Source organism: Tiliqua scincoides, chromosome 1 (assembly GCF_035046505.1).
Source record: "Tiliqua scincoides isolate rTilSci1 chromosome 1, rTilSci1.hap2, whole genome shotgun sequence".
Classification (NCBI taxonomy): Eukaryota; Metazoa; Chordata; class Lepidosauria; order Squamata; family Scincidae; genus Tiliqua; species Tiliqua scincoides.
The window spans coordinates 305,619,487-305,644,799 of record NC_089821.1 but is presented as its reverse complement, the minus strand read 5'-3'; the positions used below and the strand labels follow the sequence as shown (position 1 = coordinate 305,644,799).

Sequence of the window (25,313 nt, the reverse complement as noted above, 5' to 3'; positions counted from 1 at the left end):
TCAGTCTGTTGGGACCCACTGGAAGTGATGACATGGCTGGAAGTGACACCATCAAGCAGGAACGTTTTTTAAAAACCTCATATGACAAAATCAAATGAAAGTAAGTAAAAGGTTATAAGTATAAGTTTAAAAAATTTATTTAAAATAAAGAACCCTCCTAACCCTCCCAACCAGTTGCTAATCCGTTAATAAAATTCCCTCAACATTCCAAAGGCTGCAGTTCTGTCTGCACTTACCTGGGAGTAAGCTCCATTGACTATTATTGTTAAAAGCCTACTGTACATAGTAGCCTGTTAAAAGTACAGATCTGTAACTTTTCCCCAAATGCAGTCACAACCCATGATAGCATCAAGTCGAATATATTAAAAATAAAATGCACATTGAAATGTATGGGGACCCACCTGAAATTAGCTTGTGACTGACCTAGTGGGTCCCGACCCACAGTTTGCGAACCACTGCACTTATATCATTGTGGAAAGAAATGTTGCTGGATAGGTTTCTTAAAACTTGTTAACTGAAGGATGAGCTCAGGTTTTATGGTTTCTCTGAATTCACACAAACACAAATTTCCTGGTAAGAAAAAGAGCATTAGGTGACAGGAATATATTGTGTTGCTCGTGTTCACTAATTTTTAAATCTATGAACATATACTCTACCGAGTCAAAGCCTTGGTCATCAAGCTCAGTATTGTTTATACTGACTGGTGTTGGTGACTCTCCAGGATCTCAGACAGTAGTCATTCCCAGTCCTACTTGGAAATGCTGCTAGGGATTGAAGCTGGGACTCTCTGGATGTGCTCTACCACTGAATCTATTCCTAATTTGTGTGATTTGGGGGGCAGTACCAGCTTATGTTGTCCTTGTATTATGTGAGGTCAACTTCAGATATAGTGCAACATGGTTGATGTCAGAAATCTACTTCTGGATTTCTGGTGTAAAGTTGCTCTTTAATGGATGACAGAACTCTTACTCTCCATAATAAGTAGTAGGTAAGGGTCCATGCAATGAGAATTGCATGTAGTTGGGTTGTGGGTAGTTGTATCTGAATCTAGGCCTGTCTTATATGTTCTTAGACTTCTAGAAAGTCAATTAGAGGGAATCCATAGCCTGAACTGCGCCAGGTAGAAACTACTGCTCTGTCTACCAGACTCCTAATATTTATTTCTAGGCCAATCTGGAGATGCTATCCAGTCTGCCAGTCCTGCGGACTGATGTTACACATTTTGTTCTGTGACTGATGAAAGCTCTGAGGCCTGAGTGCTCAGGAGCCCCGGTAATGCTTTTAGTTTTGATCTCAGCTCCTCTGTCTTGGATCAAGCCCCCAGATTTTTGAGACAGAGCAAGTGAGCTGTTGCCCTGTATTGGCCTCCCTAGCCTTTAGAAAATACTAGCAGTGAGAAGGGAGATTGTTAAAATCAATTTATATGTTCATCTGGCTTATGGGTTTGATGTGCAATTAAAAGAGAAACTGAGTTGAGTATTTAACTCATTCTAAGGGCTGGGGATGCCTCCCAGGCCCTCAGAAGACCTTCTGAAGGCTCAGGAGACTGCACACAGCCTCTGTGGGCCTCAGAACACCCTCTGGAGGAAACGGGAAACTGTCCCTCACCCTACTCACCCTTCAGTAGAGGTTCTCAAACTGTGGGTCCGTGGCCACTAGTGGCTCATGAACCAATTTTTGGTGGTTCATGGAAGTGATAGGGCAGATTACCCTTAACATCAAGGGTTAAACAATCTGCTGTTTTGGGGAAACACACACACACTTTGCTGCCTAATCACCATTATAACCACAGAGGCTTGAGAGGCTGGTAAAGTGAAACTTTTTTTTAGGTGGATCCCATTGCTAAAAAGTTTGGGAACCACTGCCTTACGGGTTTGGAATTCATGGATAGTCAAACCTCCGTGTCTCAAATCTGTGGGTAAGGAGGGCCGTCTGTACTAGCCTCGGTTACGAGCCCTCTCATGAAAAGGTCATCCAAAGGCCATGGAAAAGTTTTGCAGACTTTACACTCTTATGGTTGCCGCTCACAGTTAATTGCCGTGAGAGAGATTGTGAAAGAAGGTAGGTGGGAAGCAGTATATGTGGAAGATGTATATGATATGTGGAAGGCATAGCAGTATATGTGGAAGACATACCTGATATGTGTACTAGTATCATATAGTAACTCAGTGTTGCTGAAGGCTTTGCAACAGAACAGGAAAAGTTTCTCAGCCTTCCTCCCAACAAGATTATCTTTTGCGATCAGCAGTGTTTAACTTTAGTAAAAGAGAGTGGGCTACACCCTGTGAACTAACTGAAAAGGGGAGGTACAGATAATGTCCAGTATGGAGCAAAGTAAATAAAGTTTCCCTGCAGTGCAAGATACGATAAGGTTCTTCTGTCTGCCAAGTCCTGAAGACAGTCATAAAATGAGAAATGAATGGGAATTATGAAGCTATTCATGCTATTGGTTTGTTTTTTCTCTCCATACCTCAAACCCCATGAAATGGTTGTAACTTTTTATTTTTGATCTCCTCAAATTGTGCCTTTTATGCCTATTCTCATTTTCTGACTCGGTAGGACTTCAGACCCCCTTAATTCAGTCTAGAATTTTGCAGAGATTCATCCTTCCTGTATTATTTCCTCCCAGAAAGCCTAAGATACCATTGTTTGCCTGGGATTTTCTGTAGCATGATCTTTGCTTTAAAATACTGTATTGTGAAATGGGAACTGCATAAAAATGTAAAACAACAAAAAAGTAAACTACAAGTGCAGACATAGCCAACTGAACTTAAGTTGTAATCCTGTCCACATTTCCTGTTAGTAAGTTCCATTAACTATAATTGGACTTAGTAGATGTGCATAGGATTGGGTTCTTAAAGTAATTAGGGGGGCATGATTGAGATGTAAATTTGTGCATGGTATGTGATGGGGGTGAGAGAGGAAAAATACAAAATGAAACTGATTGGTGAGAAATTTAAGGTGGACAAAAAAGAATAAATTTTTTTATTTTAAAAAAATTAAATTTTTGTTAAATTTTGGGAAACTTGTTGCCACAAGATGAGGTGATGACCAGTAATTTGAATGGTTTTAGTGGCTATTAGCCATGATCTGCTGTCTCCTTGTTTAGCAGCAATATCCACTGACTACCAGTTAGCAAGGGAGCAGCAGTGGGAGAGAAGTGTGTGCCTTTTTCTCCTACTTGTGAATTTCCCAGAGTCAGTTGGTGGTTCTCTGTGGATCACAGGTGGTTAGACTAGATGGGCCTTTGGCCTGAGGCAGCAGGGCTTTTTTTTCCTGTGTGAGGGGTTTTCTAGAGGTGTGATAGCAGCCCAAAGGTCCTGTAGAATTTCTGTATGGACATCAACTATAGTAGTGGGTTGCATTTTCGGAGGCCACTGTGCCTGTTGAGATGCATCAGGCAGGCATTCATCAAGTGCAGCAAGTGACTGGGGGTGCTTTACCTCTTGATGTTTTGTCTGGTCTACATTTTTCATAGCCCAGGAAAACAAGGCAAACCATGGACATATGCAGTGTGATTTGTAAAACCAACATAATACATGACTGTGCAAAGTCATCACATTAATTTCTAATTTCCCATGTATTTTTGAGCATGGGGGAAAATTGTAAGCTCCTTCATGCATACTGATCTTAAACTGAAGGTTTAAATGCTTTTAATAGACAATCCCTTCTTAATAATGGTGCAGTTAAATAAAGTTGCCATCTCAGAGCTTTTCATCAGATAACATAATCAATGGCTACTTAATATATCCAATAAACGTTGTTGAACAGTTTCCACTATAATCATGTCTTAAGCTTGATATGTTGGCAACCTTCAGTCTCGAAAGACTATGGTATCGCGCTCTGAATGGTGGTTCTGGAACAGTGTCTAGTGTGGCTGAAAAGGCCAATTTGGGAGTGACAATCCCTTCCACACCGGGAGCAAGTGCAGTCTGTCCCTGGTCTGTCTCCCTGGCTATGGGCCTTCCTTCTTTGCCTCTTAGCCTCAGACTGTTGGCCAAGTGTCTCTTCAAACTGGGAAAGGCCATGCTGCACAGCCTGCCTCTAAGTGGGCCGCTCAGAGGCCAAGGTTTCCCACCTGTTGAGGTCCACTCCTAAGGCCTTCAGATCCCTCTTGCAGATGTCCTTGTATCGTAGCTGTGGTCTACCTGTAGGGCACTTTCCTTGCACGAGTTCTCCATAGAAGAGATCCTTTGGGATCCGGCCATCATCCATTCTCACGACATGACCGAGCCAACGCAGGCGTCTGTTTCAGCAGTGCATACATGCTAGGGATTCCAGCACGTTCTAGGACTGTGTTGTTTGGAACTTTGTCCTGCCAGGTGATGCCGAGGATGAGTCGGAGGCAGCGCATGTGGAAAGCGTTCAGTTTCCTCTCTTGTTATGAGTGAAGAGTCCATGACACGCTGCAGTACAGAAGTGTACTCAGGACGCAAGCTCTGTAGATCTGGATCTTGGTATGTTCCATCAGCTTCTTGTTGGACCAGACTGTGAGTCTGGAAAACGTGGTAGCTGCTTTACCGATGCGTTTGTTTAGCTTGGTATTGAGAGAAAGAGTGTCGGAGATCGTTGAGCCAAGGTACACAAAGTCATGGACAACCTCCGGTTCATGTGCAGAGATTGTAATGCAGGGAGGTGAGTCCACATCCTGAACCATGACTTGTGTTTTCTTAAGGCTTGATATATGACCAGATAATCTCTTGTTACTACCTTCCCAGGTCTTCTGTAAGGCTTTTGTATTTCCTCCATTGAGAAGGGAGATCAAAACTTGATTTGCATTTTTAAAAAATGAATACTTAATTGACCCATCATTTACTGGAAATAGAATGAATACTTCTGTTTTCTGTAAATAACCATAATACTTAACTTCTGTGTGGGGCTTTTGGAGTGTGCAATGTATTTCACATAGTGTGGATTTAATTTTTACAGTAACCCTTGTAGGTAGGTAGGTAGGTAGGGATCATCCTCATATTACAGCTGAGATGGCGGAATGGTTTGCTTAAGGCCACATTGTAAGTTTATGGCAGAAACAAGATTTGAGCCAGGGAAGTCCTGACTTGCAGCTCAGTGTCTTAACTGCTGTATTTATAAACAGAATACTTTGATTCTGAATGTTTCCCACGGCATTTAAGGCATGACTTTTTTGCATTAAACCCTATGGCCTGGGTCCAAAGCGTTGCTTGGGCATGCTTTGTGATATGACATGGGGATCTTTCACTCAGTAAGGATTCCACTGGGCATGCCCAAGCAGCTCCTTGGATTCAAGCCTATCTCTTCTTATCCTTGTATTCATGCTGATAAAGGCACCTTTTTCTCAGTTTGCTTGTTTATCAGGCAGACTCATCAGAGTTCTTCTGCACTTTCTCTGCTCGTCCAAGTTATTTTTTTATGGGTGGCTTGCAGCTGTTCTACCTAAATTGAGGTGGTGATACTTAGCTTACTCAGAAGTAAGTCCATTGTATTCAGTAAGACTTAAGATTGCAGCCTAACAAACACCTCTATACATGATGAGTAGCCTTCTTCCATAATCGTTAAACAGGAGTTTCAAACAGAGTCCCTTTTTGTGGGCTATAGTAGAGCTCCCCACTGTGACGCACATCTGTCCCTAGATGTGTGTGTTGGCTCCTTGTCCATCTATTGCTGTTGTTTCCACCACCACTTCTGCTCCTTTTATTTGTGGAGACCCATGGAAATGTGTGTGGGCAGTATTCACCCAATCACTCACTAAGATGAAATGCAACTAAAGAATTCTAAACACATTGGTCTGCTTTTATTTATGCTCTGGCTGTTCCACAATGATTCCATGTCCCCTTGGGTGCCTTCACCCCAGCATTTCTGATTTAAGGGCCATTCCCTCTCTCATCCTGCCCAGGCCTGCAGTCTTTCTATCCTGTGCAAATTCCATCCTTTGGATGCAAACAGTGCTGTGCTGATATAACTGGGTGCAATAGCATGAAGTCATCTTGAGGTTTGTTTCCCCACTTTTGTAGACAGACATTTACAGCTAGATTTGGACTCTAGCTGTATTTTGTGGTTTGCTGTTCTTTATATAGTTCCTTTTTTGTGATCAGTATTAAATGGTTTCCTATAAATAGCTTTGCCAAATGGCTTTGCCCAAAGAGATGACATTGCAAATGGGTGTAGGGTGGGGGTTTGACCATTTGTGGGCCTCTTAACGTTTCCATGAATTATACTGAACTGGGTTTTATCAAGAGGGGACAAATATTGGTGTGTGCTTGTCTTTTGGCATCAGTAAATAGCAATAGAGATATTTGCTCTGTCCTCCTGACCTTCTCCCCTGCCCCCAGTTGCTGGAAATGAAGTCACTATTTCTGTGATTCACGGTCTCCCAGGCTTTTATATTCTTCCTTTCTCTCTCTCTCTCAAAAAAAGGAAAAAAAAAAACCCCTTTAAAAACAAAGGGGTGTTTTTACAACTGCTTCCTACTGATAACTGTGCTTGCAATATGCCGTAATGCAAGCCTGTTCATGGGCAGCCAGTGACACATTTCCTGCTCTCTGTGGCCACTAGCCATTGAAGCATTACCAGATATATTTCCAGATATTGCTGCAGGCAAGCCTAGAACATGAATTCTGAACTTTTCATCATCTTTAATGAACCTCCTCTGTTAAAGAATAGCAAAATGCAACTATAGTGCTGCAATTTTGCCAGTGCTCTTGCGCTTAAGCCGCTGTTTCTCTGTGTCTCTGCCACTTTTTTGGAAATCATCACAAAGTGTTTTACAAGAGAAAACAGTAACATCAATTTAAAAAATAGTATGACATACAGCAGCAGTAAACCACGACAACAAATCGCCTCGGTCAGTGGTTCCCAAGTTTCATCTTTTCATGGTCCGCCAGGCCAGGGTTTCTCAAACTTCCCTCCACTGCAACCCTGCTGTTCTGCAGCAGAGGGCGCCGCAACCCACCTCTTTCTCCAGTACTGGGCCTCTGTGGGCCTCAGAAGGCCTCCACAGGTCTCTGGAAGAAACCAGAAACCATATTCATGAACTCAAAAGAAACCCTGCCCTAGGCCAATTGTGACTTTTTTACAGTAACCACGCTGTGCTTCTCTTTTAAATATCTTATGGTTCCTTTAAACTATCTCATTGTGTGCCTTAGAGTTTGCTGTGGCGCCTCTTTGATTTTGTTGTGGTGCCCCAGGGTACTGGGGTGCCCAGTTTAGGAACCATGGGCCCAGGTGATTAGAAAGGACTTTACCAGGTGACAGGTACTAAACTTAGTGCCAGAGGTTGGTTCCTGAAAACAGTGTTTCCTACAACTGAGAAGGTCCTGTCAGAGGTGTCATAGCCACCTCACCTCAATAGTGAAGGAACCCTCATGTCAAGGTCAGCTGAGGGTGGATGTGTCTTGTTAAGCTTATTTGAAATACTGCATTTGATGTGAACATTCTAACTATTTAACATAGATGTTAAATAGTACTAACACTAGCTGAATTTTATGTGTGTTTTCCCCTGTCCCCTTTTATCTTCACTGCAGCCCTTTGAGATAGTGTAGAGAGATAATCACCATTCCGAAGTCACCTGGGAACTGTATGGTCGAGCACGGATTTGAACCCAGGTGTTTCTAGTCAAAGACCAGTACAGGTACAATGTATTTATCCGTGGATTTTTTTATCTCTGGATTTATCTCATTGGGGTGGGGTGGGGGGAACTGAAAGTCACACACACCTTTGCCTCCTTTAGGCTGGTGTCTGGCTCCTTTTCAAGGCAGCCCAAAACACTGCAAAAAGGCTCTGCCTCAAACAGGTAGGGAGTAGCCCTGGAGCTACAGGAGCAGTAAGACTCCTGGAGCCCCTGAGGCAGCAAAGAGGCTGAAGGGGGGCAGAAAACCTCTGTAGCCAGAACACGTGGAGTGCGTGTCTCTCTCTCTCTCTCTCTCTCTCTCTCTCTCTCTCTCTCTCTCTCTCTCTCTCTCTCACACACACACACACACACACACACACACACACACACACACACTCTCTCTCTCTCTCTCTCTCTCTCTCTCTCTCTCTCTCTCTCTCTCTCTCTCTCTCACACTCAGGCTGTGAGGCTGCAATCCTCTCCACACTTTCCTGGGAGTAAGCCCCATTAAATAGCCATTGACTACAATGGGGCTTACTTCTGAGTAGAAATGCACAGGACTGGACTCTTAAAAGCTCAGCATCCAGCGGGGACAGCTGGCAATGGGGAGGGCTGAGTATGGAGCAGAAGGGGAGGTGATTGAGAACTGCTGCCTTAGTTTCCTTCCATCCCCAAGTGTCAGGCTGTAGTGTATTTGCATAACTTTAAGAAATTTGTGTAAAACACAACATTTCTGAGTCTGATTTAGCACAACTCGGTTTTTCCTTACCACGGTGGGTCAGGGACTGGAACTCACATGCATAAAAAGGCTCCACCTGTACTCTAACCAGGACACTGGCTCTTTATTGACAGGAAGCCCATCACTATGACTGTGGAGCTGTGTATTGCTAGAAGCCTTGAGAATGCAGTGTGTAATCTCCTGCCAAATCCTTGCCAACAAAGGTCAAGCTCCTTATCAATGCTGCTCTATCCACAAGTATGACAACTTTTCCTTATACATGTTAGTGAATGTCGCCTCTTTACCTGTATGAAAGAAAGCAGAACTGTGCACTCAGGCAACTATGGTGGGGACCAAATATATTCTTGTGGCCCTAGCTATTGTGACGCAACCTTGTTATTATCTGCAGGGTATAAAACCCTGTATAGCTTTACTCTTCAGTTTGCTTCTTGGGCAAACTCACTGACTTTTATATATGTAGATGACAATGAGTTTTTAATAGGTACAGTCAAAGAGTTGGCTAGAAACAAATAAGAGACTAACAATGTTATTTTATTTCTGCCTGTTTTGAAAAAATCAACACAGCTTCACCCTGTTCCCTGTTAAAACAGTTGTCTAAGGGTGTGTCTGTGTGAAGTTCTTATCAGAGGCATGATATGATTGTGCAGCATGTCTGATCAATGTGCTTCATATAATGAAAGATCTCCACTGATCTCTTGTCTGTGTTCTGCAGGGATGACAGAAACAGGTTGGATACAGGGCATTGTTGTTGACAGTACTTGTTGGATGTGTCTCAGAATGGATTCTGCTTTCTGAGTAGTCAGTAGAGCTGATCTTGTGAACATCTGTACTTCGTACCTCTTATGATGTTAAGTGCAACAGAGGGCTGTATTATACCTCCAGAAAGGGTTCTCTATGCTGCTTTTTCCTCTCCCCCATTGGATTACCTGCAAGATATGCAAGTTTAAAAAATTGCATATTTGGGGGTTATTTGTGTCTATGTACAGTGGTGTCGTCTCACTGACTTCATTAAGGTTGTGCCAATTTAAGTGGTCAATGAATATTTCTCTCCACATATCTGTGTACAAGAAGTGTTACTTTAAGAAAATAGTTATCTGTAGTAGTGGTATTAAACAATCTGTATTAAACAAGTGGTATTAAACAATTAAAAAGTGGTATTAAACAATAGTGGAGGATAGCAAATGTCACGCCTATCTTTAAAAACGGAAAGAGGGGGGACCCGGGAAACTATAGGCTGGTCAGCCTAACATCTATGCCGGGTAAGATGGTGGAATGCCTCATCAAAGATAGGATCTCAAAACACATAGACAAACAGGCCTTGCTGAGGGAGAATCAGCATGGCTTCTGTAAGGGTAAGTCTTGCCTCACGAACCTTATAGAATTCTTTGAAAAGGTCAACAGGCATGTGGATGTGGGAGAACCCGTAGACATTATATATTTGGACTTTCAGAAGGCGTTTGACACGGTCCCTCACCAAAGGCTACTAAAAAAACTCCACAGTCAGGGAATTAGAGGACAGTCCTCTCATGGATTGAGAACTGGTTGAAGGCCAGGAAACAGAGAGTGGGTGTCAATGAGCAGTTTTCACAATGGAGAGAGGTGAAAAGTGGTGTGCCCCAAGGATCTGTCCTGGGACCGGTGCTTTTCAACCTCTTCATAAATGACCTGGAGACAGGGTTGAGCAGTGAGGTGGCAAAGTTTGTAGACGACACCAAACTTTTCCGAGTGGTGAAGACCAGAAGTGATTGTGAGGAGCTCCAGAAGGATCTCTCCAGACTGGCAGAATGGGCAGTAAAATGGCAGATGCGCTTCAATGTCAGTCAGTGTAAGGTCATGCACATTAGGGCAAAAAATCCAAACTTCACATATAGGCTGATGGGTTCTGAGCTGTCTGTGACAGATCAGGAGAGAGATCTTGGGGTGGTGGTGGACAGGTCGATGAAAGTGTCGACCCAATGTGCGGTGGCAGTAAAGAAGGCTAATTCTATGCTTGGGATCATTAGAAAAGGTATTGAGAACAAAATGGCTAATATTATAATGCCGTTGTACAAATCTATGGTAAGGCCACACCTGGAGTATTGTGTCCAGTTCTGGTTGCCGCATCTCAAAAAAGACATAGTGGAAATGGAAAAGGTGCAAAAGAGAGCGACTAAGATGATTACTGGGCTGGGGCACCTTCCTTATGAGGAAAGGCTAAAGCATTTGGACCTCTTCAGCCTAGAAAAGAGACGCCTGAGGGGGGGACATGATTGAGACATACAAAATTATGCAGGGGATGAACAGAGTGGTTAGAGAGATGCTCTTTACACTCTCACATAGCACCAGAACCAGGGGACATCCACTAAAATTGAGTGTTGGGAGAGTTAGAACAGACAAAAGAAAATATTTCTTTACTCAGCGTGTTGTTGGTCTGTGGAACTCCTTGCCACAGGATGTGGTGATGGCGTCTGGCCTGGATGCCTTTAAAAGGGGATTGGACAAGTTTCTGGAGGAAAAATCCATTACGGGTTACAAGCCATGATGTGTATGTGCAACCTCCTGATTTTAGAAATGGGCTATGTCAGAATGCCAGATACAAGGGAGGGCACCAGGATGAGGTCTCTTGTTATGTTGTGGGGCATTTGGTGGGCCGCTGTGAGATACAGGAAGCTGGACTAGATGGGCCTATGGCCTGATCCAGCGGGGCTGTTCTTATGTTCTAATCTCTCCTATTTTTTCTGAAGAAGGTATTGTTGGTATTTAAATCCAAAGAGAAGCCTGAAGAGAAAGTCAGCATATGAAATCTGAAGAGAAATCATCATATGACTGGTTTGGTGTCCCCAAATATCTGCTAGCTAAGACACTCATCCAGCACTCTTTACTCTTGGAGGCAAAAAGGTTTCAGAGTTACCTGCTTTTAAAAGAGTTTCCCCTGCAAATATCCAAATCACTGATCAAGGGTGTTCCTCTTGGTTGGCAGGAGGCAAGGAGTGAACCAGGCAGAGATTCAGAAGTCAGCCTCTTTGGAGGATGAGCACTTGGGACTCACAGGAGCTTGTTTATTTCTTATAGCCTGCAGTTTGGGAATTAATGTACTTCCTAATTATCAGAAGTACAAGTTAATAGCACTGGCTGCCGCTTTGTGAGGCAGATTCCCTTCTCATATCTCCATATTGCTCTTCTGCCCCTTCTGGCTACTATAGAGTCTCTCTGCAGATATGCATGGATAGAAATTGTCCTGAATGTTAAGAGCACCTTGCAGTGCTGCTTAAGATGGCAGTTGGGTGGAGGGTAAAGCCCCAGGATAAGTGTAGATAAATGTGGTGGGGGTATGGTATTTTGGGTTCTTTGACTGGACCCAGTTTCATCAGTTAACAGTGTAAGCCTCTTCTGAAATTAGTGACATCAGACTTCACAAAACTAGGTTGAAATCTGTAGACAGTGGATGTGATCTGCCAGTCATTGTTTTGAAGAGATGAATATACAGTATGAACTTGCCTTATACTTCACTAGACCATTATTGGCTACTCTCACAGCACCTATCCTGCCTAAGACCATGTAGTTAGTGGCAGAGTTGACATTTAAACCAGATACTTCCTGTTTCCAGTGGCATTGCTGGGGGGAGCGGGGTCTGTGGGCTGCACCGGGTGACTTAGGCGGGGGGGGGGGTTGATGTGCATAGGGGGGGTGATGTGTTAAAATTGTGGTGGTTAAGAATAATACCATCACGTCATATACAGTTGGATGCAGAATTTACAGTTGAATGCAATGGAAGAAACCAGAGCAAAATATCACCTTTCTGTCTAAAGTTATGTCCAAAAAACCAGAAAACAAAAAATGTATAGAGTCCTATGGAAAGTGAAACTGAGCCATATCGTGCGTTTACTCACGAGTAGATGAACTTGTCTTCTACCATTGGAAAGGGCAGGCTGAGAGGAATCCAATGACACCAGAATGGTCCTGATCCAGTGAACGCAGCCCCGAAAAAACACTCAAGAAGGAGGTCCCTCCCTCCAAGCTGGCGAATTGAGCACTATGGAAAGCGAAACTAAGCCACATGGTCGCATTTACTTGTGAGTAAGCAAATGTACCTTGGTGAAGTCAGGCAAAGAGGAAAGTGAGGCCACCAGAATGGTCCCAATCTGATGAAAGTGGAGCTCAACAATTGCTCCAGGAGGTAGCCCCCCCCCCACTAAAAAAGGATGAAAACAGGCTTCAGCAGATAAGGTGAACTTTTTTCTTTTTTAGACTTGCAAAACCAAGTGGATCCTGGAGTGATATGGCTTAAACAGAAGTTAAATTGAACTGGGCTCTTGATAGGGCTGAAAACCTTACTGATTTTTTTTGGGGAGGGTGAGGATATTGCAGGCAGGCTGCAGAGAAAATTCACTTGGTGGAACAGGACTGACTTCATTCATTGGCATCATTCAGTCTCGGGAAACTATGGTATTGTGCTCTGAAAAGTGGTTCTGGAACATTTTCTGGTGTGGCTGAAGCAGACAATTTGGGAGTGACAATCTCTTCCACACTGGGAGCAAATGAAGTCTGTCCCTGGTGTATCTCCTTGGCTGTGGGCCTTCCTTCTTTGCCTCAGTCTGTTGGGCAAGTGTTTCTTCAAACTGGGAGAGGCCATGCTGCACAGCCTGCCTCCAAGCGGGCTGCTTGGAGTCATGCTTCAGCAGGACAGCAAAGAAAATCCCAAACAAGGTCAGCGCAAGAACACAGCCCTGCTTCACTCCGCTTCGGATGTCAGAGGGGTCTGATGTGGAGCCATCAAAGACTACAGTGCCCTGCATGTCCTCGTGGAAAGACCTGATGATGCTGAGGAGCCTGGGTGGACATCTGATCTTGCGTAGTATCTTGAAGAGGCCGTCCCTGCTGACCAGGTCGAAAGCATTCGTGAGATCTATGAAGGCTATAAAGAGTTATGAAGGCTATAGAGGCTAAAGGCTATGAAGGCTATAAATAGTTTTATAGGGCTGACTTACCCTTATTTAATTATTTGTTTTACTTTGAGTATTTATAATTATTTATTTTAATTTGCTTGATGTCACTTCCGGCCATGACATCACTTCCGGCAGGTCCTGGACAGTTTGTATCATAACAGTATCAGGATCAATCCCCAGAACCCCTCCTTAAAATGATCTCAGATAAAAGGGTCGAGTCCTGTTCGAGATACCAGGGAAAGTGTTCCCTGCTTCATTGCTGCTTCAGTGCATGGATTCCAGAGGTGTGGTCATAGAACATGACAGTGCTGGGGCTGGCACTCCTATACTCTGCTGCTCCTCCTCTGCACAAGTGCCGTGTATCCAGTTTTAAAAGTGCGTGACTAGGACTTAAGGATACACACAAGTGAAACTGTTCCTTTTCCATACATGCGTGTTTATCTTGGATGGCCCCTGCTGCAACACAGACATGCATCTTCCAACAACTAAATGTGCTTTCTTTCTTCAGTAGTTTTGTTCATGTGCAAAGTTGTGATAAATTAGTTGACTAAAACTCACACAGGTAAGTTTACTTTACTCAGATGACAACCCTGTTTTGAAGTTAAGTTTCTTCCTAAGCTTGTTTTAAATGTTTTAAAAAATATATCTGTATAGCTTAGGCAGTGTGACATTTTGGTTTTAAATTTCTTGGTTGTGACCCCCTAAACCAGGGGTGCTCAATAGGTGGATCGCGATCTACCGGTAGATCGTGAGACAAAATGAGTAGATCCTGGAGCCCTGTCTCTCCAAACTGTTAATATGTCAGTTTCGTCTAGTGACTAGAGGAAACCGACATATTTAGCTGACACTAAACTGACACTGAAACTGACACTTTAGCTGCTCTTCAGGCATGCAGCAACAAAACTGATGAAACTGACTAGACTCCAGCAGGGGCTCCATACATTAAAGGGGGTGTCTGTCAGACGCTTCCTTCCCCCCTGGTAGATCTCCGTGCCTTGCTGGGTTTCAAAGTAGCTCTCGAGCCAAAAAAGTGTGAGCACCCCTGCCCTAAACGTTGTATTTGTACACTCCATGGCCACCTTCTGCAGTTGAACAGATCTCTCTTCATCGTCCCTCACCACTCTCTGGTACGGGGTGGTGGTCATGCTTGAGTAACAGGAAAAATCCCAGTTGAACGTTTATGTGCAACCTCTTGTTAAATATAGTGGCTGCCTTTTTCAATATGAATACTATTATGTGAAACCAATAAGTATTCTCTGTTTGCTTATTTCAAACCAGTAATAATAGCTCTGTCTCTTTGTACATCCTGCTGGGGCTGAATGTGCCTAGTTAGCCTCTGCTCTCCATGGGGTGCTGCAGTCTCTGCAGGGAGCCTCAGAGAGCATGAATAGGCTTGAATCTTGCATTAGTTTCATGGTTAACTTAGGAATGTGCCAGCCAGTTCCTCTTTCACTTCCACATCCCATGGCTTCTCTCCAGGGGGCTTTTTATCTTAACTCACCTATGCAGTCCATGGAAGAAATTAGACCAGCTTCTGTGCTGAACCAAAGTAAACGGTGCTACCCCACAGAAAACTGCAGGATGAGTTAAGCTATATTAATACTGAGCCAGGTCTTGGGCCAGTCCAGCCCTGTATTGTCTCTGACAGCTGCTCTCAAAATTCTTTGGCAAAGTGCATCCCAACCCTTTTATCTAAGATCATTTTAAGGAGGGGTTCTGGGGATTGATCCTTATACCTGATGTCCTGATACCTTCATCATATGTAGCATGTGTTCTACCACTGAGTCATAAGAACAGCCCCACTGGATCAGGCCATAGGCCCATCTAGTCCAGCTTCCTGTATCTCACAGCGGCCCACCAAATGCCCCAGGGAGCGCACAAGATAACAAGAGATCTCATCCTGGTGCCCTCCCTTGCATCTGGCATTCTGACATAGCCCATAGTCAGGAGTCTTCCAAATGTTATTCTAAGGAAAATGGCAGCCCCCTCCCTCAAATTTGGTGTCATTGTGTCCCCCCCACCATGTCTTGTGAAACTGAATGCATGATTCAGTGCTATTTTACTAAGAGTTCCCCTGCCCATTCCATATCACTTGCGACTGAGGGTAGGGAAACTTCCAGCATAGTGGCACTACATGGTATGTTCCATCTTGCTAGAAGTTATGGACAGAGGGGCAGAACTACCAGATGGAGTGGTGAGCTGATTTGGTTGTCAAGCTTGTGCCTCTTGTAAAGTTTTTTTCCTCCATGAAATTTTTGTTGAATAGAACTTTGGTTTAAAATGCTAAGTGATCTCTTTAAAACAAAAATTCCAAGAATCTTAACACTCTTCTTTTGCATTTGTTTGTCTCACCATCATTTAGCAAAACCAGGATAATGAGACAAGATGTCCTATTCTTGTGCCTTTCACAATGAAATGCTTTTATTTCCCTTTCCAGCTGCCAATCAAATGTGTGCCTTTGCAGGCTGAGTGTACACTTAAGTTCCTTAATCTCCATCACAGACATGCTGCTTGACCTCAGTGATCTCCTTCAGGTATTGTATCTGCTTTTATTGAAATATTCTGTTTGATTATTAACCCTTAGAAACAAGTACAGGCTAAGAGCTAGTAATGTGGGTGCTGTTCAAAAAACCTTAATTATCTCCCTCTTTTTGGTTTAGTAGTGCTGGACAGGAAAATCATAGTCATTATAAATCGGAGATAATTGTTCCATGCAATTGGAGATCAAGTGTTTGGTGTGTCTTTCTCCCTTCTACAAATAACAAATCAACAGATAGTGTAATTGTGGTGCTAATGGTTTTATAAATTGTTCAAACTATCTTTTGTGTACAGAGAGAAAGAGCTATCTAACAAGGACTGGTGAACTAAAAGTGGCACAGCTCAGAGTGGGAGAGAATATTTTAGAGGGAGATTTTTGAATTGACTAGAAAGGAGACTTGGTGGCAGAAACTGTACAAAACCAGGACTGCAATTATTAAAAGATAGATTTTAAAAAATTTAATCCACTAAAAAGATGCACCAATAGAGCAGTAAACTTTAAAAATATCAGATTTGCAGATGTCAGGTACTGTCTTAAAGGGGTATTTCCTTTTGTCTCACACAGGAGGAATGTATGATGCCTGTTAACTTAAGGCAGGGACATGCACCATTTAAACACAAAGAACACATGCTTTGTTTCAGAGCTATTGCATTTACTCACATGCAGATATATTCTAGTGATTACTGAACCTCATGCAATTAAGCAATTAAGTCTGCAGTTCTATACATACTTACCTGGAAGTAAGTCCTATTAAACTAAATGACCAGACACGCTTAGGATGGCAGTGTTAGATTTCTTTAATAAATGTCTGTGCTGTTTGTGATTTTCTCAGATAGAAGGGTGGGATACTCTGGATGACCTTCAGGTTGTTATATTTGCTCCAGAGCAATTGAAATGAAGTGTGGAAGGTGCTATAGATATAAGTGCACTCAGGATTGCCTGTGTTCCAGTAGCTGTAGAGGGTGTGTGTGTACGCTGCATGTTTCCAGCCTATATCAAAATATATTCTATGGAAAACTCAGCTGGTTGAAGTTATTTTTGTCCTCTACAGCTGTCTTTAGTAACTGGCACCCTCCAATTGACTATGCGGAACTTCAAAGAACCTTCTGGAATTGCAGCAATTTCACAAATTTTGATTCATAAAGTGGCTAACGTTCTAAAAATACGTTTCATACTCACACTGGCAGAGGATAGTGGGATTTCATTTCAAGCCACTGCTGTCTGTTTTAAATTATATGAGCCACTGTAAAATGGAAAGTGTGCAAGCTAATTTTGTGCCTTCTTGCAATCAGTGGATAAGCTAAAGACATACAAGGCCATGCCTTTCACGGAACACTTATCTTCTACCTTTTCAAAGTTCATCTTTAGCCTGGTCTGCAACACGGAACTCACCTTTAATTGTTCTCTTTATTTCTTTTGCCTTCTCTCTCCCTGTATTTTGTTTTTCCCCATTTCAAGAATCCTCGATTAAAAAAAAAAAAAGAAGGGTGGTGAGGCCAGTGGCACAATCTACTTTTGATCATCAGTTAATCATTGTTTTGTGCAATGTCATGAAACTATATATAGCAATTCTATGCACTATTGTAAAAGGTTCTGGCTGCCTAAATAAATGGTGTAGAAATAACAGGAACATGTATGCAGGCAGGGACAAATGGATGTGAGCAACTCAGGTCAGCTAATGACCTTATTTTAGTACAGCATAGTTCAGTGATTCGCACCTAGAACCCACTTTTTAAAACAACATTCTATTAGACCCACCTAGCTTTATGAGCTTAAAAAAGTTTTACCAGCTACTCAAGCATCTGTTTTTGTCCTTTTTTTTGATTTGGGGGATCCACCTTTTAAAGGATTTGTTGAGCTCCACGTTCATCAGATTGGGACCATTCTGGTGGCCTTGTGTCCCCTTCTGTCTGGCCTTCAACAAGAGCCGGGGCATGAGTAAACACAGACATGTGGCTATTCTACTTTCCGTAGGGCTCAATACATTTCCCTGTCAGCATTGGGGGGGGGGGGGGCTTCCTTCTTGTTTTTTCGGTCCTGCATTAATTGGTTCAGGACTATTCTGGTGATTTTGCATTGATTGCCCTTTGAAGTGAACTGAGGCATGGTTGTCTACTCACAAGTAAATGCACAGATGCGGCTCAGTTTCACAATCTGTAGAACTCAGTGCATTTTCCTAGTCAGCTATCAGGTTGTCAGTGTCAGTTTCATGACCCTCCAACAAACGGGTCGTGACCCGCTGGTGGGTCCTGACCCGCAGTTTGGGGAGCACTGCCACAGTTGGTTGAAATGCCCACTCCCAAACTTCTGACCTTCCTATAGTTATTGAAAAACATAGTCCGAGGGTGTCAAATTCATTTCATACAGTAGCCTGAATAGCATTCATGACCATAGCCTGAATGCATGACCATTAAGCAGGAAGTGACATCATTAAGCAGGTGATGCCCAAACATAATCACTTAATTCTCATTAGGAGCAAATGACAGAGAAGTATATGCAAATCTTGATCAGTCATAAAGTAACTATAAGCCAGCAACTTGATGATGCCTCAGAAAAGGCAAATGCAGCAATTTCCAGTAATATATTGGAAGTGCATACTGTGTTATCTCTTCCTAATGCATATGTCTGAAGATAGTCCTTGAAGTTTTATAAATTCATCCTCTCAATCGGGACTATGAAGTAGTGTGGCCATAATATTTATTTTTTAATTAAATATTTTTAAATATTTAAATATTTATTAATTTAAATATTTTTTATTTGTAATGACAGTTAGGTGTGTTTGTCACCCCTGTTCTAGTATATAGCTGAGCTGCCCAGTGATCTGGAAGACAAGAGGGAAAGGAGAGTAGAAAAGAAGGGGGGGTGTCGTTTCCTCCACCTGCCCTTTCTCCTCCAACAGGTGTAAGTAGGTGTTGAAGGGGTTGTGACGGGCCATCCTTAGGGCTTAAGTGAATGAAGAGCTGTACTCAAGATTACACTGTGTGTGTGTGTGTGTGTGTGTGTGTGTGTGTGTGTGTGTTATTCCATCACACGTCAATGCACAGTCTGTCCTGTGCCTCTCCCTTGAGCTGCTGCATTGTTCCTTACACTGATGCCTCTGCTCATGAGGAAGTCCTTCCAGCTGCCAAGTTACTGGCCCTTTAAATCTTGAGTTGCCTTGCAACTTTGACAGGTTTGCCCAGCTGCTGTCTGCATGTCTCCTTCCTACTACAGGTGTGCATCACTTAAAGAGACGGGGATACAGGGATACATTCTCCAATCCTCCTGTTATGTGATTAGGTCATTAGGCGAACATTCAGCCCAAACCAGTGCCTTTGTTGTATAAGCAGACACTCCCTGCCAGGCACTGCACAGGCTACTAGAGACTGATTCCTTCTTAAGAACATAAGAACAGCCCCGCTGGATCAGGCCATAGGCCCATCTAGTCCAGCTTCCTGTATCTCACAGTGGCTCACCAAATGCCCCAGGGAGCACACCTGATAACAAGAGACCTGCATCCTGGTGCCCTCCCTTGCATTGGCATTCTGACATAGCCCATTTCTAAAATCAGGAGGTTGCACATACACATCATGGCTTGTAACCCATAATAGATTTTTCCTCCAGAAACTTGTCCAATCCCCTTTTTAAAGGCATCTAGGCCAGATGCCATCACCACATCCTGTAGTAAGGAGTTCCACAGACCTACCACACGCTGAGTAAAGAAATATTTTCTTTTGTCTGTTCTAACTCTCCCAACACTCAATTTTAGTGGATGTCCCCTGGTTCTGGTGTTTTGTTAGAGTGTAAAGAGCACCTCTCTATCCACTCTGTCCATCCCCTGCATAATTTTGTATGTATCAATCATGTCCCCCCTCAGGCGTCTCTTTTCTAGGCAGGAGAGGCCCAAACACCTTAGCCTTTCCTCATAAGGAAGGTGCCCCAGCTCAGTAATCATCTTAGTCGCTCTCTTTTGCACCTTTTCCATTTCCACTATATCCTTTTTGAGATGTGGCGACCAGAACTGGATGCAATACTCCAGGTATGGCCTTACCATCATTTGTACAACGGCATTATAATATTAGCCGTTTTGTTCTCAATACCTTTTCTAATGATCCCAAGCATGGAATTGGCCTTCTTCACTGCCGCCGCACATTGGGTCGACACTTTCATCAAGCTGTCCTCCACCACTTCTTTTTTGCATTAAGAGCCTCTTTGCTGTGTAACTAGACATTCTGCTGCAGGCTGTGGGAGTCCTGATAGACTCTTAATCAGACACTTTGTTGTGCTTTGACCACAGTGTATGTGTGGTCCATCACTGGGTGCTGCTGTTCGCTAGTGTCTTCTATGTCTCCTGCTGGCAATCATGTTCTCGTTTCTCATGCTCATTCTGCTGGTCACTCTCACTCCTTCCATCTCCTCCAGTGATTCTGCCCCTCTCTTCGGCACTGCTTAGCTCCAGCTACAGAAGGCTGACCCCAGTGTTCCCCTCTGCTTGTCTCATAGGTTGTTTTGGAGTGAGGGGAAGAAGCGCTTCTCCAAGGGGTGGTGCTTGGCCACTTGCTCCGCTTTCTCCATGACAGGTCATGTTCCCTGAGATGTGTCCATGCATAGAGTTTCTGTGGATTGGATCTGGCCCATAAGCCACACATCTGGGTTATTGTTAAAACGAAAGGGACTTGGATCTTGGTTAAGTTGTCCTTGGTATAAGTTGCTGGGTGGATTTGTTAACAAATTGTATGGTTGTCATCACACTGGAGGTCAGGAAGGAGTTGCATCTGAACTTATTCACACTCTTGAGAATTTCATATGCTGACAGTTCTTCCTGGACTATACCATTGAGAGTGGAGGTGGGGGACTGTACATTTCTGTTTAATGCTCCTCTTAGAGCCATTTCTACTCAGAAGTAAGCCTCCTATAGTCAACAGTTTACTGCCAGGTAAATGTAGGTAAGATTGCAGCTTTAGGCAAACACAAGTGTTTTAAGACTTATTTTAAGTCTTATTTAAGTCAAACATATTTTAAGACAAGATTCTGGCAGACTTCTATCTAGTGTTAGGGTAAAAAAGGGTGTAGTCTAACATGCTGGTTTTGTATGAAGAAGCATTCAAACATGTATTTTCTTCTACCCCCTTGGCACTCTATGGTTCAGTTTTACTGGACCACCTGCTGAATGAATGCTGTATCATTTCAGCACTCTGTATCATTTTCGTCATCATCCCCACCAGAGTTTGTGGTAACTTGGATTGCTTGTTTAAATTGTCTGAATATGACTCATATAAATATATGGAGCCCACTTCTTTTCTTCCAGCAGCCTCTCCTGTCCCAAATCCCTTTTCTTGTAGCCAGTCTCACTTCCATTATAGAACCCAGAGAGTGACCTTGGGAGAGAACACACAGGGTGATGAAGGTATGTGTGGAGGGAAATTTAGCATCCTCTCCACAGTCCACCCCCTTTAATGCATGTCTGGATCCAGTTTTGCATGTCTTTAATCCTTTAATGCATGTCCTTTAATGCGCATCCTTTAATGCATGTCTGGATCCCAAAGGATCTCCTCTATGGAGAACTCGTGCAAGGAAAGCGCCCTATAGGTAGACCACAGCTACGATACAAGGACATCTGCAAGAGGGATCTGAAGGCCTTAGGTGTGGACCTCAACAGGTGGGAAACCCTGGCCTCTGAGCGGCCTGCTTGGCGGCAGGCTGTGCAGCATGGCCTCTTCCAGTTTGAAGAGACACTTGGCCAACAGTCTGAGGCAAAGAGGCAAAGAAGGAAGGACCACAGCCAGGGAGACAGACCAGGGACAGACTGCACTTGCTCCCAGTGTGGAAGGGATTGTCACTCCCGGATTGGCCTTTTCAGCCACACCAGACGCTGTTCCAGAACCACCTTTCAGAGCGCGATACCATAGTCTCTCGAGACTGAAGGTTGCCAATATTGGATCCAGTTTTAAACAGATGTGTCACTCATGTATGGTTTGAACCCGAGTTCACTCTAATTGGATAGTGGTGGAGAAGGAATGGCACTTGAGGTTCTTAGTGGGAGATGGAATTTTGTGTTTGGAAGATGCAGCATTTTTTCTCTCAATTCATTCCTCTGCTTTTACCCTGCCATTAAGCCTTGGCAAGGCTGGAGAATACATTAAATAGGATCCAGGTGTTGTTTTCTTTCATATTAGATACCTTAGTCCAGGTGCTAGTACAGACTCGGGTATGGGAGGCAGGAAAAACTGGTAGGGATGATGACAAGCAGGCAAATGGCAAGCAGATAAATAGTTTGGCCATATGAAGGAGAGAGCCTAGTGACTTTCTTCACCAGCAGGTTGCCAAGAGTGAGGGAGTGTCATAGTTCTTGAAGCTTTACAGCAGGCAGAAGCATGGAATTGGATGTCTGGTATTGTCTGATCCAGGACAAGCTGGGAGTGTTCTTGTATGTGGTTCTGGTCTTGCAGCTTGAACAACCTGTGATTCCCTTATGTGGGGAATTTCAGCAACCTGCTGCATTCTTGCTTTGAACCCTCTGGGTGTCTGAAAGGCATACTCCTACACAGTAATGACACAAACTGATACTGCTGCCTATCTTGGGCTGAGAGTATGTGTAAATAAAATCCTCCTTCTATCAAACTACAACCTATACTGGCTGCATTTTTAGTGATGCAGAGGGTCACCTAAAACTAGAACATAAATGCCATCAGAATAGTCCCACCCTAAGCTATGTAAGGGTGTGCTGAAGGGCTGTAAGTTTGGTAGAGCTGGAGAGCTCAAGCCTTGGCTGTTTTGCTACAGCACTGAAATGGGACATAAGAGACCTGGAAAGGAAAAAGGTGCAGAAGAGAGCAACCAAAATGGTTAGTGGGCTGGGGCACCTCCCTTGCAAGACTACAACGTTTGGGGCTCTTCAGTCTAGAAAAGAGGCACCTGAGGGGGGACATGATTGAGACACACAAAATTATACAGAGGGTGGATAGAGAGATGCTCTTTTTCCTCTCACTTAACACCAGAACCAGGGGGCATCCACTAAAATTGAGTGTTGGGAGAGTTAGGATAGACCAGGGGTGTCCAAAGTTTTTAGCAGGAGGGCCACATCGTCTCTCTGACACTGTGTCAGGGACCGGGGGAAAAAAGAATTAATTTACATTTAAAATTTGAATAAATTTACATACGTTTACATAAATGAATATATTAAAGATGAACTTATATGAATGAATGACGGTCTTGAAATAGCTCAAGGCCTATAAAAGGCCTTGCACAAAGCAAGGCCAACCTTTTCTTTGCTGCCACTACTGCATCACAGATGTGAAACAGCAAGCGGCGGAGGAAGCCCTCATCCCACAGCTCATGCGTGAGGTCAAACAGTCGTCCTCACACCGAGAGCAGTTGCGTCGGGCCAGTGAGGGCTCCAACAAATCTCTGGAGGGCCAGAGTCTCATTGGACATTGGGGGCTCCTTGAGGGCCACATTGAGAGGCCTCGAGGGCCATAAGTGGCCCCAGGGCCGGGGTTTGGGCACCCCTGGGATAGACAATAGAAAACATTTCTTTACCCAGCATGTAATTGGTCTGTGGAACTCCTTGCCACAGGAAGTGGTGATGGCATCTGTCCTAGATGCCTTTAATAGGGGTTGGACAAATTTCTGGAGGAAATGTCCATCATGGGTTTACAAGTCATGATAGGTATGTGCAAGCTCCTGGTTTTAGAAGTAGGCTACTTCAATATATCAGATGCAGGGAAGGGCACCAGGATGCAGGTGGTGTCTTGTTCTCTTGTGTGCTCCCTGAAGCATTTGGTGGGCCGCTGTGAGATACAGGAAGTTGAAAACCTAAAGTTCAAAATTGAAGGGAAAGAAATAGTTTTTCTGCAGCAGAGCTTTGAAAAGATAGAACTGGAGGAGGTACATGGTTTTGAAAAAGGTCCTGGGATTCTAAGGTGTGTGGCCTGCTAACGAGTTTTGGTTGCTGGAATGACTTTGCCACAAAGGCAACTTCCAGTCTTTGGATACATTATCTGCAGAGTGACTGAGCTTGGTTTAGTCCAAGGCCACGCTAATAATGCACAGCATGGTTCAAGAAATAATTCAAAAGGCAACAGAGTGTTAAAGAAGAGAGGTTGAATAGGTGTTGAAATGCCTCCTTAGGAAACCTTCTTCAACTTTCCCCATGGGCCTGCTGCTAATTTATTTTCCTCCTGAAATGTTTCTTTGTGAACTCCAGAATGGAACTCTGGATCTTATTTCTCCTGTGAGTTTTTTGAACAATTGGTACCCTAGTGTGCTAACCAATTGTTTGAATGTCTTAGATTGCCCCCATACTGGGATTGCTTCTCTTGAGCTTATTGATTATGAAGCCTAGTAAGAATTTTTCAAACTTTGTTCAGAATGTTAGCCCTCCTCCTAGCTTACTGCATAGCTCAGTCTTTCATGTGGTGACTAATAGGCCTGTCTGTTTGCCCCAAATAATCCTGTTTCTTCAGATTTTTCCCCCTCAAATGGGCAGTTGGTAAAAGTTAATCTTGGACCACTTTTGAGCTGCTGCTTTTAGAGAGCCAGTCCTTTTTCTTCTGAGCCCCATCCTGGAGCCATATTTTCCCCTCATTTTTCAAGGGTTGAAAACCTTGTGAAGTCTCAGGGTTTTGAATGCACCTGACCAGCCAGATCCATTGTGATTGTCATCACGTGGCTTGAGAATCAAACCAACGGAACTTGTGACAAAAGTGATGTCTGTGTCCAGTGGTGCTTTATACAGAAACTCTGAGGCGCTGGGTCACACTAACCTTTAAATAAAAATCCATTCACAAGCAGAAGCTGAAATGCTTTCAGTACAGGTGGGTTCTTATTTTCAACGTTAACATGAGATCTGAAGGAAAGGAATTCCTTGCCTTCAAAAAGGAAGTTGGAGACCACCAAAAAGTGAAACATGCTTGTGTAATTTTTAAAACATCCTCTGAACCAGTGGTTCCCAAACTTTTTCGACTTGCTGCTCCCTTGACCTATTGGGCCGTTGGCCATACTTTGCCATGAGGGCTACAATCCATTATATTGTATCCAATCCAGGATTTTTGCAAGGATTCCACGACTCCCCTTGGTGGTTTCTGTGGCTCATGGCTCACAGTATGAGAATCACTGCTCTAAACTGTGAAAGGCAAGAATTTTGGATACATGCAAATGATAAAAATAAGGAACACTGCAAGCCATTTCATTTTAAATTGGACAGAACGGTGAATTGTTGCTTGAGAAATATCAACGGTCCAGCATCGTAAATGGACAGAATGCATACAGCTCTACTATTGATTCCGTTTGCGTGCCTTGTGGTGACTTTTGAACTTTATTTTCCGTTTCTTTATACTCCAAGGGCCCCTGGTTTGAAGTTATAAATACTTCAGAATTTCAAAATGGAGTGGGCAGGCGTGTGCGTGTATGTGTGCATTTTGCATCTGAAGCATCAATAACCCTTGCTTACTAAGGGAGTTGAAATCAATTTCTCACTGCTGACTTTTTGTATGACTTTTTGCACTGGCATTAAACATGTATGAGATGTACTGTGTGCTGTGTGTG

General features: G+C 43.5%; 1 protein-coding gene across 2 annotated transcripts in view; it reads left to right on the top strand.

Annotated features, from left to right (window-relative positions):
* The window catches only part of BRF1 (BRF1 RNA polymerase III transcription initiation factor subunit), a 180,581-nt gene that overhangs the window by 17,394 nt on the left and 137,874 nt on the right, over positions 1–25,313 (top strand). For both annotated transcript variants that reach the window (XM_066629563.1, XM_066629554.1), the window contains exon 2: positions 15,752–15,783. In XM_066629563.1, coding sequence (XP_066485660.1) covers positions 15,752–15,783 — 32 coding nt within the window. The remainder of the gene's footprint in view (positions 1–15,751; positions 15,784–25,313) is intronic.